The sequence below is a fragment of the Schistocerca gregaria genome, chromosome X (genome assembly GCF_023897955.1).
Source record: "Schistocerca gregaria isolate iqSchGreg1 chromosome X, iqSchGreg1.2, whole genome shotgun sequence".
NCBI lineage: Eukaryota > Metazoa > Arthropoda > Insecta > Orthoptera > Acrididae > Schistocerca > Schistocerca gregaria.
This window is the reverse complement of record NC_064931.1, coordinates 862,736,644-862,754,296: the sequence shown is the minus strand read 5'-3', so window position 1 is coordinate 862,754,296 and position 17,653 is coordinate 862,736,644. Positions and strand designations below refer to the sequence as shown.

General features: G+C 39.7%; 1 protein-coding gene across 3 annotated transcripts in view; it reads right to left on the bottom strand.

The window, feature by feature from the left end:
• Positions 1-17,653, bottom strand: part of LOC126297632 (ER degradation-enhancing alpha-mannosidase-like protein 1) — a 217,576-nt gene that overhangs the window by 171,193 nt on the left and 28,730 nt on the right. For all 3 annotated transcript variants that reach the window (XR_007552558.1, XM_049988654.1, XM_049988655.1), the window contains exon 2: positions 1,653-1,829. Coding sequence is in view for 2 of the 3 variants with exons in the window: in XM_049988654.1 (XP_049844611.1) it covers positions 1,653-1,829 (177 nt within the window). In the remaining variant the exon portion in view is untranslated. The remainder of the gene's footprint in view (positions 1-1,652; positions 1,830-17,653) is intronic.

Sequence of the window (17,653 nt, the reverse complement as noted above, 5' to 3'; positions counted from 1 at the left end):
ATCTTCCTGCATGATGTGCATGCCTGATCTCTCGAGCAGAACCCTACCATTCTCCAATTGACACTACAGAATGAGAAATCAGCATCCACAACTGTCACATAATTGTCTGTGGCTCTGTTTTAAGCCTTCCATTTGGCTCCAAAGCAGATGATCATGATGGTCCTGGGAAGAATGCTGCACAATGATAGCTATGTTTCTGTTCCATGGGCAAGGCTAGCTGTCTACACAAAAGCAGCTGGCTGGCTGTAGGAACTGAGAATGGTGTCTGAATCTAAGTGACAGGCAACATTCACACCTATGTGAGCCATGGTCTACAGTCGGATGCACCTAGTATGCTGAAGCACTGGCATGGCAGAGGCTCTTCCACATCTCAGATGAGACTCCACTCGCAAGCAAAGTGAATACTGGCCTTCTTTTCTGACCTGCCCACTAATTCCCTGAAGAGCTCCATCACCCGCCTGAAGTTGGAGCTCCCCATGACAAAACAAACACTCTGCACTTGTCCAGACCTCCAAAAAGATCGACCACAGTCCCAAAGGTGAGGCATACTGTGCTGGCTTAGATGTGCTTTCAGCAGTAGGCAATTCCTCAAACCCGTTTATAAGATGAAAGGTGACTGCTGTGCAGCCATTACTCATGTTTGCCCTCAACTGAGAGATTTGCAATCTCCATCGCTGTTTGCTAACTACCATCTGGAAAGTGTCGACTGGCCAGGATATGAGAATCAGAAGACAGAGAGACATCAGGGATCCTGGGCAACATTATAGGCTCCCGAGGTGCCAAAACATTTGTCTCGTGTGCCCCACTGCCACCACAGACACATAGTAGCAGCCTGAAGGCTGCAGACCAGGACAACACAGCTTCCAGCTGTTTATGAATAGCGTCCAATCCCCCTGCATCTGTAGGTGCAGTCCGTATCCATCTTTAATCAATTTTTGTCTTTACCACAAGAAATGCAGCAATAACACAAGAAGTTGCTGGCTGTAATCTTAGGTTCTGTTGCTACACTACTTCTGACTTTTTAAAGTCAGCTCCCACATAGTTAACGCACTGAAGTTTATACAAAAACCTAGAGTAAGTTAGTAAACACTAGTATATGCATTAAAATACATTGACACAATACACTTCTTTGCAGAAGTACCTGAAAGCAAAAATTTAAATAATGCGCATGAAACAGAACTCTTTCCTACAGCACTTGGCACATCCATCAGCTCATCAACAATTGGTTATTTCGAAAGAGAACATCCTACATGGGAAAATGACTTCCTCAAGAAAATCTCACCTGTAACTTTGTAAAAAGCTTTCCTTATTTTTTAATCCCCCCGTTCTCTCTCTCTCTCTCTCTCTCTCTCTCTCTCTCTCTCTCTCTCTCTCTCTCTCTCTCTCTCTCCCCCCCCCTTTTACCCCCTCCCTGTCATCTGCTTCAAGAAGTCAGAGAGAGAGAGAGAGAGAGAGAGAGAGAGAGAGAGAGAGAGAGAGAGAGAGAGAGAGAGAGAGAGAGAGAGAGAGAGGGAATGTGTGTGTGTGTATAAAGGGGGGGGGGGGGGGCAGAGAGAGGGGAGAGAAGGGTGTTCAGTATCATTTTCTCATCAGTAATATTTATACACAAAACTTGAGTGAATTGCAGTAAAGAAGATAAAAGTGTGGCATACCTGATATTGGCTTCAAAAACTTGCACAACATTGTCCTTGTTGAAACTGACATTTAACAGAACTCTGCCAACTGCTCTCTGAAATTCAGTTGCATTTCCCATTATTGCCAATGTATCTAATGTGTCCACAAGAGTAAGACAATAATCCCCTAAGATATCATTTATGTTGATATTTGATCTGTAACAGAAAATTAAAATGTCACCACAAGCATTAGCAGAAAAAAAGACAGGCGAAAAAACAACCTTAACATTTATTTTAATAGCATAATATTTCTGCAGCAGTACACTAAATCAATGATTTATAAAGTGACAACACCTAATATAAGGTCGATTTTACTATGCATCTGTAAAATTAAAAATCATCATACAGTGTGTGATTGTATTTACTAATACAATGGCACAGCTAAAGAACTGGCAGACGTATATTACATTCGTGCCTGTGATGGCTAAAAGAAAATGATGCAATATTGCCTGTAAATTACTCATTTACTACTATGAAAACCTGTGGGTAACTATGACAAAGAGCTGCAAGTGAGTTTCTGTTTCGTTTTGTACTTTCTTCATGCTGGATTCCACAGTTATTAAAAATCTGTGGACAGTAACCATGGTTCTGCTGCAGCTGTCATCTTATAACAACACTTTAGTTGACACTATTGGCCAATTAAATTCAGTGGTCATTGTTGTTGTTGTTGTTGTTGTTATTGTTGTCTTCAGTCCTGAGACTGGTTTGATGCAGCTCTCCAAGCTACTCTATCCTGTGCAAGCTGCTTCATCTCCCAGTACCTACTGCAACCCACATCCTTCTGAATCTGCTTAGTGTACTCATCTCTCGGTCTCCCTCTACGATTTTTACCCTCCACGCTGCCCTTCAATGCTAAATTTGTGATCCCTTGATGCCTCAAAACATGTCCTACCAACCGATCTCTTCTTCTAGTCAAGTTGTGCCACAAACTTCTCTTCTCTCCAATCCTATTCAATACCTCCTCATTAGTTATGTGATCTACCCATCTAATCTTCAGCATTCTTCTGTAGCACCACATTTCAAAAGCTTCTATTCTCTTCTTGTCCAAACTAGTTATCGTCCATGTTTCACTTCCATACATGGCTACACTCCAAACAAATACTTTCAGAAACGACTTCCTGATACATAAATCTATATTCGATGTTAACAAATTTCTCTTCTTCAGAAACGCTTTCCTTGCCATTGCCAGTCTACATTTTATATCCTCCATACTTCGACCATCATCAGTTATTTTACTTCCTAAATAGCAGAACTCCTTCACTACTTTAAGTGTCTCATTTCCTAATCTAATTCCCTCAGCATCACCCGATTTAATTTGACTACATTCCATTATCCTAGTTTTGCTTTTGTTGATGTTCATCTTATATCCTCTTTTCAAGACGCTGTCCATTCCGTTCAACTGCTCTTGCAAATCCTTTGCCGTCTCTGACAGAATTACAATGTCATCGGCGAACCTCAAAGTTTTTACTTCTTCTCCATGAATTTTAATACCTCCTCCAAATTTTTCTTTTGTTTCCTTTACTGCTTGCTCAATATACAGATTGAATAACATCGGGGAGAGGCTACAACCCTGTCTCACTCCTTTCCCAACCACTGCTTCCCTTTCATGTCCCTCGACTCTTATAACTGCCATCTGGTTTCTGTACAAATTGTAAATAGCCTTTCGCTCCCTGTATTTTACCCCTGCCACCTTTAGAATTTGAAAAAGAGTATTCCAGTCAACATTGTCAAAAGCTTTCTCTAAGTCTACAAATGCTAGAAACGTAGGTTTGCCTTTTCTTAATCTTTCTTCTAAGATAAGTCTTAAGGTCAGTATTGCCTCACGTGTTCCAACATTTCGACGGAATCCAAACTGATCCTCCCCGAGGTCTGCATCTACCAGTTTTTCCATTCGTCTGTAAAGAATTCGCGTTAGTATTTTGCAGCCGTGGCTTATTAAACTGATAGTTCGGTAATTTTCACATCTGTCAGCACCTGCTTTTTTTGGGATTGGAATTATTATATTCTTCTTGAAGTCTGAGGGTATTTCGCCTGTCTCATACATCTTGCTCACCAGCTGGTAGAGTTTTGTCAGGACTGGTTCTCCCAAGGCCGTCAGTAGTTCTAATGGAATGTTGTCTACTCCGGGGGCCTTGTTTTGACTCAGGTCTTTCAGTGCTCTGTCAAACTCTTCACGCAGTATCGTATCTCCCATTTCGTCTTCATCTACATCTTCTTCCATTTCCATAATATTGTCCTCAAGTACATCGCCCTTGTATAGACCTTCTATATACTCCTTCCACCTTTCTGCCTTCCCTTCTTTGCTTAGAACTGGGCTGCCATCTGAGCTCTTGATATTCATACACATGGTTCTCTTCTCTCCAAAGGTCTCTTTAATTTTCCTGTAGGCAGTATCTATCTTACCCCTAGTGAGATAAGTTTCTATATCCTTACATTTGTCCTCTAGCCATCCCTGTTTAACCATTTTGCACTTCCTGTCGATCTCATTTTTGAGACGTTTGTATTCCTTTTTGCCTGCTTCATTTACTGCATTTTTATACTTTCTCCTTTCATCAATTAAATTCAATATTTCTTCTGTTACCCAAGGATTTCTAGCAGCCCTCGTCTTTGTACCTACTTTATCCTCTGCTGCCTTCACTACTTCATCCCTCAGAGCTACCCATTCTTCTTCTACTGTATTTCTTTCCCCTATTCCTGTCAATTGTTCCCTTATGCTCTCCCTGAAACTCTGTACAACCTCTGGTTCTTTCAGTTTATCCAGGTCCCATCTCCTTAATTTCCCACATTTTTGCAGTTTCTTCAGTTTTAATCTACAGGTCATAACCAATAGATTGTGGTCAGAGTCCACATCTGCCCCTGCAAATGTCTTACAACTTAAAACCTGGTTCCTAAATCTCTGTCTTACCATTATATAATCTATCTGATACCTTTTAGTATCTCCAGGGTTCTTCCACGTATACAACCTTCTTTCATGATTCTTAAACCAAGTGTTAGCTATGACTAAGTTGTGCTCTGTGCAAAATTCTACTAGGCGGCTTCCTCTTTCATTTCTTAGCCCCAATCCATACTCACCTACTATGTTTCCTTCTCTCCCTTTTCCTACACTCGAATCCCAGTCACCCATTACTATTAAATTTTCGTCTCCCTTCACTATCTGAATAATTTCTTTTATTTCATCGTACATTTATTCAATTTCTTCATCATTTGCAGAGCTAGTTGGCATATAAACTTGTACTACTGTAGTAGGTGTGGGCTTCGTATCTATCTTGGCCACAACAATGCGTTCACTATGCTGTTTGTAGTAGCTTACCCGCATTCCTATTTTCCTATTCATTATTAAACCTACTCCTGCATTACCCCTATTTGATCTTGTGTTTATAACCCTGCAGTCACCTGACCAGAAGTCCTGTTCCTCCTGCCACCGAACTTCACTAATTCCCACTATATCTAACTTCAACCTATCCATTTCCCTTTTTAAATTTTCTAACCTACCTGCCCAATTAAGGGATCTGACATTCCACGCTCCGATCCGTAGAATGCCAGTTTTCTTTCTCCTGATAACGACATCCTCCTGAGTAGTCCCCGCCCGGAGATCCGAATGGGGGACTATTTTACCTCCAGAATATTTTACCCAAGAGGACGCCATCATCATTTAGTCATACAGTAAAGCTGCATGTCCTCGGGAAAAATTACGGCTGTAGTTTCCCCTTGCTTTCAGCCGTTCGCAGTACCAGCACAGCAAGGCCGTTTTGGTTAATGTTGCAAGGCCAGATCAGTCAATCATCCAGACTGTTGCCCCCGCAACTACTGAAAAGGCTGCTGCCCCTCTTCAGGAACCACACGTTTGTCTGGCCTCTCAACAGATACCCCTCCGTTGTGGTTGCACCTACGGTACGGCCATCTGTATCGCTGAGGCATGCAAGCCTCCCCACCAACGGCAAGGTCCATGGTTCATGGGGGGGCAGTGGTCATTATGAAGTGTTTTTGTACCTATGATCATATCAACAACAACCATTATCACCATCACCATCACCTGTACTACTATATAGACAAGTCCCTGTTTAACATTGTTACCAAAAATCTTGACAGTACTTTACCAATTCACTTCTTTTTACATAATACTCTAATAAACATTTGGACAGACAAAGGCAGTATTTTTTAAAAATTACAATGTACAGATTTTGCGTTTAAACCAACTACAAGAAATTGTTTCTTCCATATACACGGTGTCCATAAAGTTCCGGTTTCCGACACTATAGAAATAGAGCCACTGTTCAGAACATCATCAAAATGTTTCACATGGCTCTGAGCACTATGGGACTCAACACCTGAGTTCATCAGTCACCTAGAACTTAGAACTACTTAAACCTAACTAACCTGAGGACATCACCCACATCCACGCCTGAGGCACAATTCGAACCTGCAACCATAGCGGTCGCACGGTTCCAGACTGAAGTGCCTAGAACCGCTTGGCCACACCGGCCGGCTCAGAATGTCATTAAATTTGAACAGTATATTATTGCCACAGGGGGAAATGTCATAGAAGAAAAAAAAATAGACCAATAGATGGTGCTACAAACCTACTGCAGTCATATAGAGAGGTACTCGCAGACCAAATGCACAACAGCCTCTATGGTTAACAACAGTACTTGTTACTCAGATCTTGTTCCATATGAGATTTACTACCTCTGAATGTCAAATGTGGAAATAAATCTTTTAAGGAGAAGTCCACCTCTTGGCAATTATCAAGGGAGACTGCACTTGGATATGATGAGCAGTCACTTGAAAAATGACTTAGGTGAGTCCGAGCATCTGAAAATATGCAAGACTGACAGAAGATCAAAACTGAGACTCCAGGCAGCACACAAACTACATAGAAACACACAACATAAATTACATCATACGCCCAGTGAAACCCAAACTTTGGCAGCTGAAATGGACCACAAAGTGATTTTAATGACTGGACTTCAGGAAATGAGAAAACTGACCAGAAACAAACAGAATTGCAAAGATACAGGATTTATAAGGAAATAACAGGAAAAAGAGAAATGAAGCAATGTCCACAGTTTGAAAAGAGATTTATGGTCAGTCTCAAAATAACTGAATCTATAACAGAATTTAAACCACAATCTCCCAGGCTACCAACACTAACTATAAAAGCTGCAAATAACATATACACCATAATAAACGCCCATGCCCAAAATAATGACACAATAATAAGAAAGAACAGAGAGAAGTTGTGGATGACTTTTGGGAGCCTTTAGATCAGATGACACCGAACACACACAAAAAAATCACACCAAAATTTTAACTGAAGATTTTAATGTACAGTTAGGAAGGGAAAGCCAATATGGAGACATAATAGGGGAAATTCCTAGCACAATGATGAAGAAACAGAAATGGCATGAGACTGGTGAAATTCTGTTGACACCATGACATGATCTCAAAGTCAACATACTTCAAGGAAAGCGCAAATACGCTCAAAACTTGGAAACATCCAGAGTGGAAAAAGGAGAATGGCAACCAGATCACGTTTGCATGGATAAAAATTATCACAGAGAAATCTACCATTTTAAAGTTATGAGAGGGACACATACTGGATTACATCTACATCCATACTCCGCAAGTCACCTGACGGTGTGTGGTGGAGGGTACCCTGAGTACCTCTATCGGTTCTCCCTTCTATTCCAGTCTCGTATTGTTCGTGGAAAGAAGGATTGTCAGTATGCTTCTGTTTGGGCTCTAATCTCTCCGATTTTATCCTCATGGTCTCTTCGCGAGATATACATAGGAGGGAGCAATATACTGCTTGACTCTGCGGTGAAGGTATGTTCTCGAAACTTTAACAAAAGCCCGTACCGAGCTACTGAGCGTCTCTCCTGCAGAGTCTTCCACTGGAGTTTATCTATCATCTCCGTAACGCTTTCGCGATTACTAAATGATCCTGTAACGAAGCGCGCTGCTCTCCGTTGGATCTTCTCTATCTCTTCTATCAACCCTATCTGGTACAGATGCCACACTGTTGAGCAGTATTAAAGCAGTGGGCGAACAAGCGTACTGTAACCTACTTCTTTTGTTTTCGGATTGCATTTTCTTAGGATTCTTCCAATGAATCTCAGTCTGGCATCTGCTTTACCGACGATCAACTTTCTATGATCATTCCATTTTAAATCACTCCTAATGCATACTCCCAGATAATTTATGGAATTAACTGCTTCCAGTTGCTGACCTGCTATTTTGTAGCTAAACGATAAGGGATCTATCTTTCTATGTATTCGCAGCACATTGCACTTGTCTACATTGAGATTCAATTGCCATTCCCTGCGCCATGTGTGAATTCGCTGTAGATCCTCCTGCATTTCAGTACAATTTTCCATTGTTACAACCTCTCGGTCATGATTAGATCATTAAATGATAAAAATTAAGTTCACCTCATTGACATGATAAAAATTAATCTCACCCCATTGACAAAGAAAAAAAATCCCACCCCAAAAACAAGAGAAGCTACTATGACCCTCATAAACTAATATGTAACAAGGAACACAGAAACAAACAAGGAATATAAAATAACAGATGATCTAGAGGAAATAGTTCCCCTGTTGAAACAAATAGCTGAATAGGTAGCTCTAATAAATCCATGGAAAAAAACACCAGTGATGGAACAATGGGTGTGATAGAACAGAGGTAGATCAACAACAAGCTTGGTTAAGTTATCAGAGTTATGAAACAGAAGAAAAACACTTAGAACTCACATGACAAAGAAAGATAACCCAAAAATAAAAATATCAAAAAGATATACTTCTAATTATAGAAATAAATAGCAAGAAAACAAACTCAAGAGATTACTACAAAATATTTAGCAGACAACTATGAAGATATGACCCATCAACATTAATGTTAAAAGGATAAAAGAAACGATATGGTCCATAGCAGTAGAAAAAAATACACACATTTTCAGAGAAACATTTAACAAATTACTAAATTGTGAAGACCCTTCAGAATTACTTCAAATAAACACAGATACCGCTGTCAAAACACCAGCAGAAAATATAAGCCCACCCAAAATCCAAGAAGTCTACAAAGCTTTGAAAGAGCTCAAAAACTACAAAGCAAATTGAGAAAATCAAATGTTTGCAGAACTTTGGAACTATGCAGCAGCAGCACCACTACATAGTGAAAATCTGGAACAAAGAATAACTACCAGAACATTAGAACACAATTTTAATCCCTCCATTACACAAAACAGTAGACAAATAAAATATGGACAACAATACACACATTTCCCTTTTGGATATCTCATACAAAGTCATGTCAACAATTCTATACTGTCATTATAAATTTCAACTTGAAGTGGAACTAGGAGGATACCGAGGAGGATTTAGGCCCTGGAGAAGCTGCCCAGAACAGATCACTGGTAATGGATTACGACAAAAGAAGACAGAAACATGAAGTCATAGCTTTTGTAGATTCAGAAAAGCTTATAATTATATACACAAAGCTTCAGTGATGAAGATACTAAGGAATTTCGGTCTCCATCCCAAATTAATAAAAATGATAAACTTAACTCTAACAAACACCATATCTGTAGTATAGTTCACAGGAGAAATATCCGAGCCATTTACAATTAAAATAGGGTTAAGACAGGGAGATGATTTATTGCCATTAGTTTTCAACTGTGCTCTGGAGTACATGATGAAGGAATAGTACAAGCAAAATCCTAGAAACATAAGAACTGGAAAGGAGATAGATCAAATAAACTTAAATTGCTTGCAATTCGCAGACAACTTAGTTTTACTAGCAAATAATATTCAAAAAGCCAGAAATCAAACAACAAACACACCTCCAGACATCATTCGAAAAGACTGAGAATGGCAGCAGATCCACTAGTAGCCAACCAAATAACAGTATATAACAGGAAATCAAAAACAGTGATACAATTTAAATATCTAGGACAAATTATAGAGCTCAACTTGGCGAAAACCTGTGTGGCAAGAAAGAGCTAACAAAATGATGAAAGCTCAGAAATTAACATGGTCTACATACAACAACAAAATGTTTATTAGTCAAATTAAAACATTACAAGATGGTGGTTTTAACCAGAGGTCACATACAGAATTGAAACTCTTTTCAAAGTCACCCAGAAAAATCCTGAAGTAGAGAGAATAATAACTAGAAAATGTATAAATAAGAAATATCTGAAAAATGGACAATGGCAGATAGTGAGATAGTGCCAAACGAAGTGGTGCACAGGGAACTGGAATCCATCACAGATACAATACGGAAAAAAAGGACAGAGAGAGAGAGAGAGAGAGAGAGAGAGAGAGAGAGAGAGAGAGAAACTTTGAAACAAGTAGGATAGATAAGGGAAATCACAGACAATATGAAAGAGCTACAGTTACTCCTGGACGATTTGCAAAATGAAACAGAAAATTTAAAGAAATTTAAAAACATAAAAGTACTATTTAAACCAAAAATAGACAATGATAAACAATAAAAAAGGATATAAAGGATATTTGTATGGATGAGGAATGAGAAAAATGATCAGAACAAATGAAAAGATACTAGGCAATTCATAAAGAAAACCTACTGAAGAAGGTGACCAGAAAATGATTGGCTGAAGTTGTCCAACAATGTCGTAAAAGCAGCAGCAGCAGCAGCAGCAGAAGAAGAAGAAGAAGAAGAAGATGGTACTGTAAGCATCAGAATATATATACCAACAGATACCCGGCACACGGCTGTTCCTCAGTTTATACCCAAGACACCCAACATGATTGTCTCCATGACCGTGTACCAATAACCCTACAGAAGTTACAGACACTCAAGTATATGATAAAAAGCATTAGTCCAATGGCTGCTTAAGGTCTAGAGAAAATGAATAGAAAGTTTGTAAAGACAAGTTCTTTTGAAGTGCAGTGTGGCAGAGAGAGGAAAGCAGTTGATCTGACATCTGTCGAAGATGTGGCCTCAACATTGTAGGATGGGTCGAGCAGTGGTGTGCAAGCATAAAGTGCATGGAGAATCGCCTGAACATTGGATACGCCTGCTAGCACAGTATATAAAATCCTATGAAACATCCTGCACTGCTATCCATACGAACTCATCCACGTTCAAGAATTGCTTCCTGTTGAATTGCCAGCAAGACAAATTTTCACTCTTGAATGTCTTGCTCGCATGGACGTGAATAATGAAAGTCCACGGAACAGTGTGGACAGACAAATCCTGTTTCCATCTCCAAGGACACGTATGCAGAATTGCAAAACATGGACAGTGGAAAATCTGTATGCACAACAACCAGTACCACTTCGTTCTGCAAAACTGACTATGTGGTGTGGGTTTGATAACACTGTTTATTGTACGGCCATATTTTTTTAATGATACAAGTCCTACAGGTCCTGTTAGCTGTACTGTTGCTGGCAAATGCTACGAGAGTCTTTGTGCACTAACATAATTCCAACCCTTCAACAGCATGGAAGTGTGGGTAGGATGATTTTTATGCAAGATGGCCCTCTTACGCACATTGCCAGCCACTCAGGTGGCTGGTGCAGAGGCATTTCGAAAGTGCTACAATTCTCAGCCACAATTTCCCAACAGCCTGGCTGTCCAGATCACTTGTCTTAATCTGTGCGATTTCTGGCTGTGGGGTTATCTGAAAGATGATGTGTTTAGCGCCCCAGTTATGAACGTATCTGAATTGAAGGCATGCAATGAGCAATGTATTCTGAATGTGACCGCCAAACACTCCGATCTGTTGTGGACCATGCTATTTGTCGATTAAGCTGATTCTTGATTTAAACTTGTGGCAGAAAACAGTGGCCAGCATACTGAATGTGTCTTGTGTCAGTCACACAACAATTAGAATCCAGTGCCACTTTTTATGCTGTTTTTAACCTATGTCACTTTGGTTATTATGCAGTTTTTGGACTTGGGAAAATTAAAAACTGATTTTTTCCCACCCAAGGAGGTATGACCTACCCATGGTATATGGGCTCACCTAACTAACAGTACCACTGTACTAACAACTGTCGACTGCCGAACATGTGCAATCATTCATATTGAAGAGTAAGGTTGATGTAACGTGCAATTCAAACCACAACTGTCATATTTATATTCACCTGTCATTTGTAGCTCATCCTATTAAATTAAGATGCTTACAGTGTCATGTATTGTTAAAATTTTCAAAGGCATTCTCCCCCCCCCCCCCCCCCTCCCCCATGTCAATAACATGCTGTTCAAATTTGACATCTTTTTGAGCAGTGATTCTCTTCCTACAGCATTTTGAAACTTTAATTATGGGCTCCCTGTATATTCTTTCTCCTTGTTTTTAATTTCAAACACAGGATGTACTGTTTTGTTTTGTGTTCTTTCTCACTGTTGGGACAGTTTTACAGAAAATGGGGAAACTGTATTTACGTTTTATCAGCTTATGATTAGAACACCACTACAGAATCTGAACATCTGAAACTTGATAATCCTACCCACTTGCAGATTGAAACTATGCGATTTACTGTCATCGAACCTACTATATTCAGAGATCCAGCAGCTGGAGGGGTCTCTCTCATGCCCCGTATACCAACGATCCCAACTGATTTACCCAGGTATGAGAACAGAGAGAGGTGTGAAGAAAAGTGACATGGGTGGGGGGAGGGGAGGAGGAGGAAGGAATTTAGGATGTATATCCAATTCCTACATGCATTTAGCTATTAATAACGTAGTTATTTCCATGTTCTGTAAATCATATTCACTATAAGCATTATGATGTGAAATGTGTCAGTTGAACAGGAAATTGCAGACACAATTAGTACGAACCAAAACATTATGACCACTTTCTTAACAGCGTCTTTGTCTACCTTTTAAATGCAAAATACAGCATGATGTTTATTTGACAAGTTCTTGGTAGGTTTTCTGAGGTCTGTGGGAGCAGAGTGCAATGAACAGGTCATTCAATTCCTGTAAATTACTGGCCGGTAGTTTGTGGGCACAGAACTGACACCCGATAACACCCCATCGTGTTCCATCAGGTTCAGGCCAGGCGAATTTGGTGCTCAGATACCAATGTGAGTTTACCACCGTGCTCCTGTTTCCATGCATAATTCTTGCCTTGTGACATGAACAGTTATCCTGCTGGAGGAAGCCACTGTAATTGGGGAAGACACCAAGCATGAAGAGATGCAGGTAGTCCACAATTATGTTCATGTAGTCCACCTTTAGTTACTACCACAGGTCCCATGGAAGTGCACGTGAATGTCCAATATAGCAGCATTCATCAAAATTGTTTGGCTGAAGAGCCAATACTGATACAGGGGGCAGCATCTCAGGCTGCATATGTACTGATCTTGTTACTAACCAATAACCTATATAAATTAGTATTATCAGGTTTGATTCGATGGGGAAGCAGTTGTGCCCAGTGACACTGCTTACTTTAAACAGTAAAGGGTATGCAGTCAATCACAAAAAATGTTAATTGCACATCCAGATTTCGGTCACTATGTGGCCATCTTCAGTGCAGTAAATGTAAGTTAAAACACTGAAACCACTTCTATATGATAAATGCACATAGTATCAATTCAACCTTTGACATAATTAGTCCAGTTGGGACTATGTGCATATATAACTGGATTTAACTGCACTGCACTGACCACAGATACACAGTGACCGAGATGTGGATCCACAATAAATGTTATCTGCGACTGTTTGCTGTACCCTTTACTACTTGGCATAAATCAATATGTTGTGAGGCCCAAATGGACTAACTATAGGAAGGTCCAGTAAGGCCACCAATACTGACTGTGAAAAGTTGACAATTCTGAACACTTTGTGTCGACAGTTCTCTGCTTCAGATTCCTGCCAGCCTCAGGAACATTAAAGTTGACACTGTAATAGCCTGACAACATGTTATTGTGTTGTCTTTGTGGGCAGATGGTTGGATGATTAATAGCAGTAATCATGCTTATATTTCAATGCATAATGCAATATGAGTCACTATCATAAATGTTTACTACATATTTTGAAGGAAATTTTTTCTTCTACTCATTGCTTTGTCTTATAATAGCCTTCTTTTAATTCTTCTTCCTTATTACAAATATGTACGTTACTTTAAGATGACTGTCTCTGTAACACACATCCACGAATCGACGTTACTTCCGTCATAAAATTTATACCACGGAGGCCGATCGATACAAGTCGTGCACACCCGTGAGTTGTCAGTAGGGCCTGCTCAAAGGCAAACAATTAAACATTCGTCCTCTCATATTCTCTATCCCTGCAACTGTTGCACTACTTACGCCTCTGCCCCCAAGGCAGGCGGCCAACTTTATTTAGCTAACGGCCGAACTCATGAACGTAAATTATAATTGAGCATGTCTTAAAATACTACTGTCTCTCTAAGTATATGTGTGTGTTACTCAGTAGGACAACCTACACTCTTAACAAGCTCTCAACATTACATTATTTTATTCAGCTGTTAGTTGTTAGATGCATATTATTATAAAATACATTTGAGAACTGTGGGCTGCACAAATACTAGAGGGCCACAGTTTGACAAGCACTGTCCTATAACATAACACTGCCCTATTAGCCTGTGTCCAGGGCGTGGTGTGTTTCGAGCAGCCAGTTAGTTGCCTCGATGACAGTGTATCCAGACATGACTGTCAACCTGGTGTAACGAAAGCCCCGATTCATATTTCCAGATGACAAGTTTACATTGATCCACAGTCCAATCTCAATGATCCCATGTCCACTGCAATAGTAACTGACGATGTTGTTGGGTCAACTTGGGAAATAGCAGGGGTCACTACCTGCAGAGCCTCATGTTAAACAGTGTGCTCTGGATAACTAATGAAGAGGTTGAATCATATCTACACTACACAAGCCATCTTACAGTGTGTGGTGTAGGGTACTTTGTGAACCACTTTAATCTTCCCCTTCCCTGTTCCAGTTGCAAATGACGCAAAGGTAGAACAATTGTCTATAATTCCAGGTGTGAGCTGAAATATCTCTAATTTTACCTTCATAGTCCTTTTGCAAGATATAGGTAGGAGGAAGCAATATATTGGTCGATTGTTCTACAGTGTACACCCTCAATTTTAACAGCAGGCCACTAAACCAAAACCCTATTCATAATGCCTCTCTTGCTGCATCTGCTACTGCAGTCAAACAAGTATATCTTACGAAACTTATGAGCTCACTACATGAACCTATGACAAAATGTGCTGCTGTTCTTTGGCTCTTCTCTATTTCTTTTATCAGTCCTATTTTGGTTTGGGTCCTACTCTGATGAGCAATACTCACCTAATGGTTTAACTGGGTTTTGAGATTACCTTTCTTGTGTGTGGGCCTCCGAGCACACTTCCTGAGAATTCTTTCAATATATCTCGCCATCAATCTAGCATCTGCCTTTCCTAGAAGTAGTTTATGTGATTGTTCAACTTTAAACCACTCCGTACACACACTTCTGTGTGTTTAATGGAAGTAACCATTTCCGGTGACTGTTCTGCAATCGTGTAATCGTACAATAATGGGTCTTTTTATCTATAAATGCACAACACAGTACAATTGTTTATGTTGAGGGTCAACTGCCAATCCCTGCACCGAGCACTGATCCAAGTTCTTTAACATACCACTACAAGTGTGAAAAGTAATTGTCCCATTACACTGCCTCGGGATAGGTTCAAACTTATTTCTAACTTCTATACTTTAAGATTTCTTTCCGTTACGAATGACATGTTGTGTCTGTTTACTAAGAACACTTCAAACTAGTCACACAGCTGGTCTACGGTTCCATAAGCTCATAGCCCGTTCATGAGGCAACAGTTCAGAACTACATAGAATACCTTTCAAAAATCAAAGAGCACGGTATCAACACGGGTGCCAGTACCTACTGCCTTCCAGTTCTCATGAACTAACAGGGTGAAATGGATTTGTTAAGGGAATCCCAGTTGATTCCTACAGCGGTGATTTTTGGTCTCCAGAAAGGCCGTAATAAGTGATCATAAAATATGTTCTACAATAATATGAAAGACTAAGTCAGTGATAAAGGTCTATAATTGTGTGCTGCTGTTTGATGATACACACTTTTTCCAATCACTAGGAACACTTAACTCCTCCAGCAACCTAGGGTACACTGCTGTAGGAAGAGGAGCAAGTTCTTTTGCATACTGTATGAGAATCGTACACGTAACGTGTTAGGTTCAGTTGCCTTTCCTCTGCTGAACAATTTTAACTGACTTTCTAGATTAGATTAATACTTGTTCCATAGATCATGAATACGACAATTATTAATTATGTGGAACAAGTCAGGTTACTAAAGATGTCTGTACAATATATTACATTACACAAAATATTGCATGGCACTAATGTTTAAGTTGTTGTGGGACAACACTTCATTACGTTACTTTTTCAAATACTTTCAAAAAATACATCAGTAAGGAAGTTGGCTGATAATTATTTTGACTCTTTCTTGTCAGCTTTATACGAAAGAAGTTTAACGACATATTTTAATCTGTGCATTATATGACATTATTTATTAAGTTAGAACAATTCTTTAGAATTCTGTTTGAAATTCCATCAACACCATAAGAACTTTCATTTTTGAGAACTTTTGTATGTCTTAATTTCACTGTAGAATATTGGGGCTACTTGTAGTTCCTTAAAGTTTGATGGAATTTCATTTTAATATATTCTCTCGCTTCTTCCTCTGAACCATTTAATCCTATTTCTGCTGCTACATTTAAAAAGTGATTTTTAATAGTACCCTCAATTCATGAATTATCATCCACATCATTGTTATTCAGCTTAATTATGACAGCATCTTCTGAATATTTCACAATATTCCACATAGTTTTAATCTCATTATCTGATTTATTTTCTGCCATGATGCACATATTTTTGGATATTTTAATGACATTCCTTGAAATACCACATTATTTCTTGTAGAATGCAAGTGGGAATGTTCTGTCTGTATGTGTTTTAATTCCACGCTCAGGGCAGTGGGCTGGAGTACAATTACATAGAGGCTACATTACTCTTCATACCACCAAAGGCGGATCACATTTTCCAGCAGGGGAGGCAGGGTAACCCACAGGAAGTGCAGATACGCCTCGACTGAGGTGATTTGGAAGGATGACAGGTCCTTAGAGGCAGTCGCCAATAATTCCCGTCCACACACTGAGGCGTGGATACTGTGCAGCTGACACGTAGGTGTTGCAGAGGTTTATGGTACTGCCACTCGAAAATGGTGGCACAGTCTTTGAATATGATCGATGATGGAAATTCCAGGTGTATCGTAGCCTGTGTGATGAACCGGTGACAAAACTATCATGGCAGATTCAAGTCTGTATGTAGTAAGGTCTGCATGCATTTTAAATGATACAGTTAGCAGGAGATGTTATTGAGAATGTTCAACACAGTCAACTGGCTTAACCCATGATGGCAGACCTTGTGTTTGGTGCTGATGCCATGGTCATTCTACAGTGTTCAACACCTTTTCTCTCCACCCTCAAGTGGGTGTATCTCCCTTGCAATGAGTATCAGCGCGTATGTCTATAGGACCGTTTTTGCTCATTTCGTCTCAGGGATTATTTGTCCCCATTTAGCAAAATCACCCTGGACCTTAATTCATTCCACCTATTTTAACTTATTCCTAAAACATTATTTCCTACTTTGTAAGAAAATGTTTCAGAGCTATAAGGTGTTACATGGTTTATTTTCATGAATTGTGCACCGTGATCAGATAGTCCATTAACAATAGGGCACATGTTAACTGTTTCAGCCTGAGCATTGTATATAAAAATGTCCGCAGAGTCCTATCATACTAAACCGCCCAAAACCACTTTGGAAGCTGTTAATGATTCTCCTGGTTTCAAGGAACTACTTGGTCTGAAAGTTCACCATTCATTCCACAGTCTTCCCCACTGGCTTGATTAGATTAGATAAATACTTGTTCCATAGATCATGAATACGACACTTCGTAATGATGTGGAACA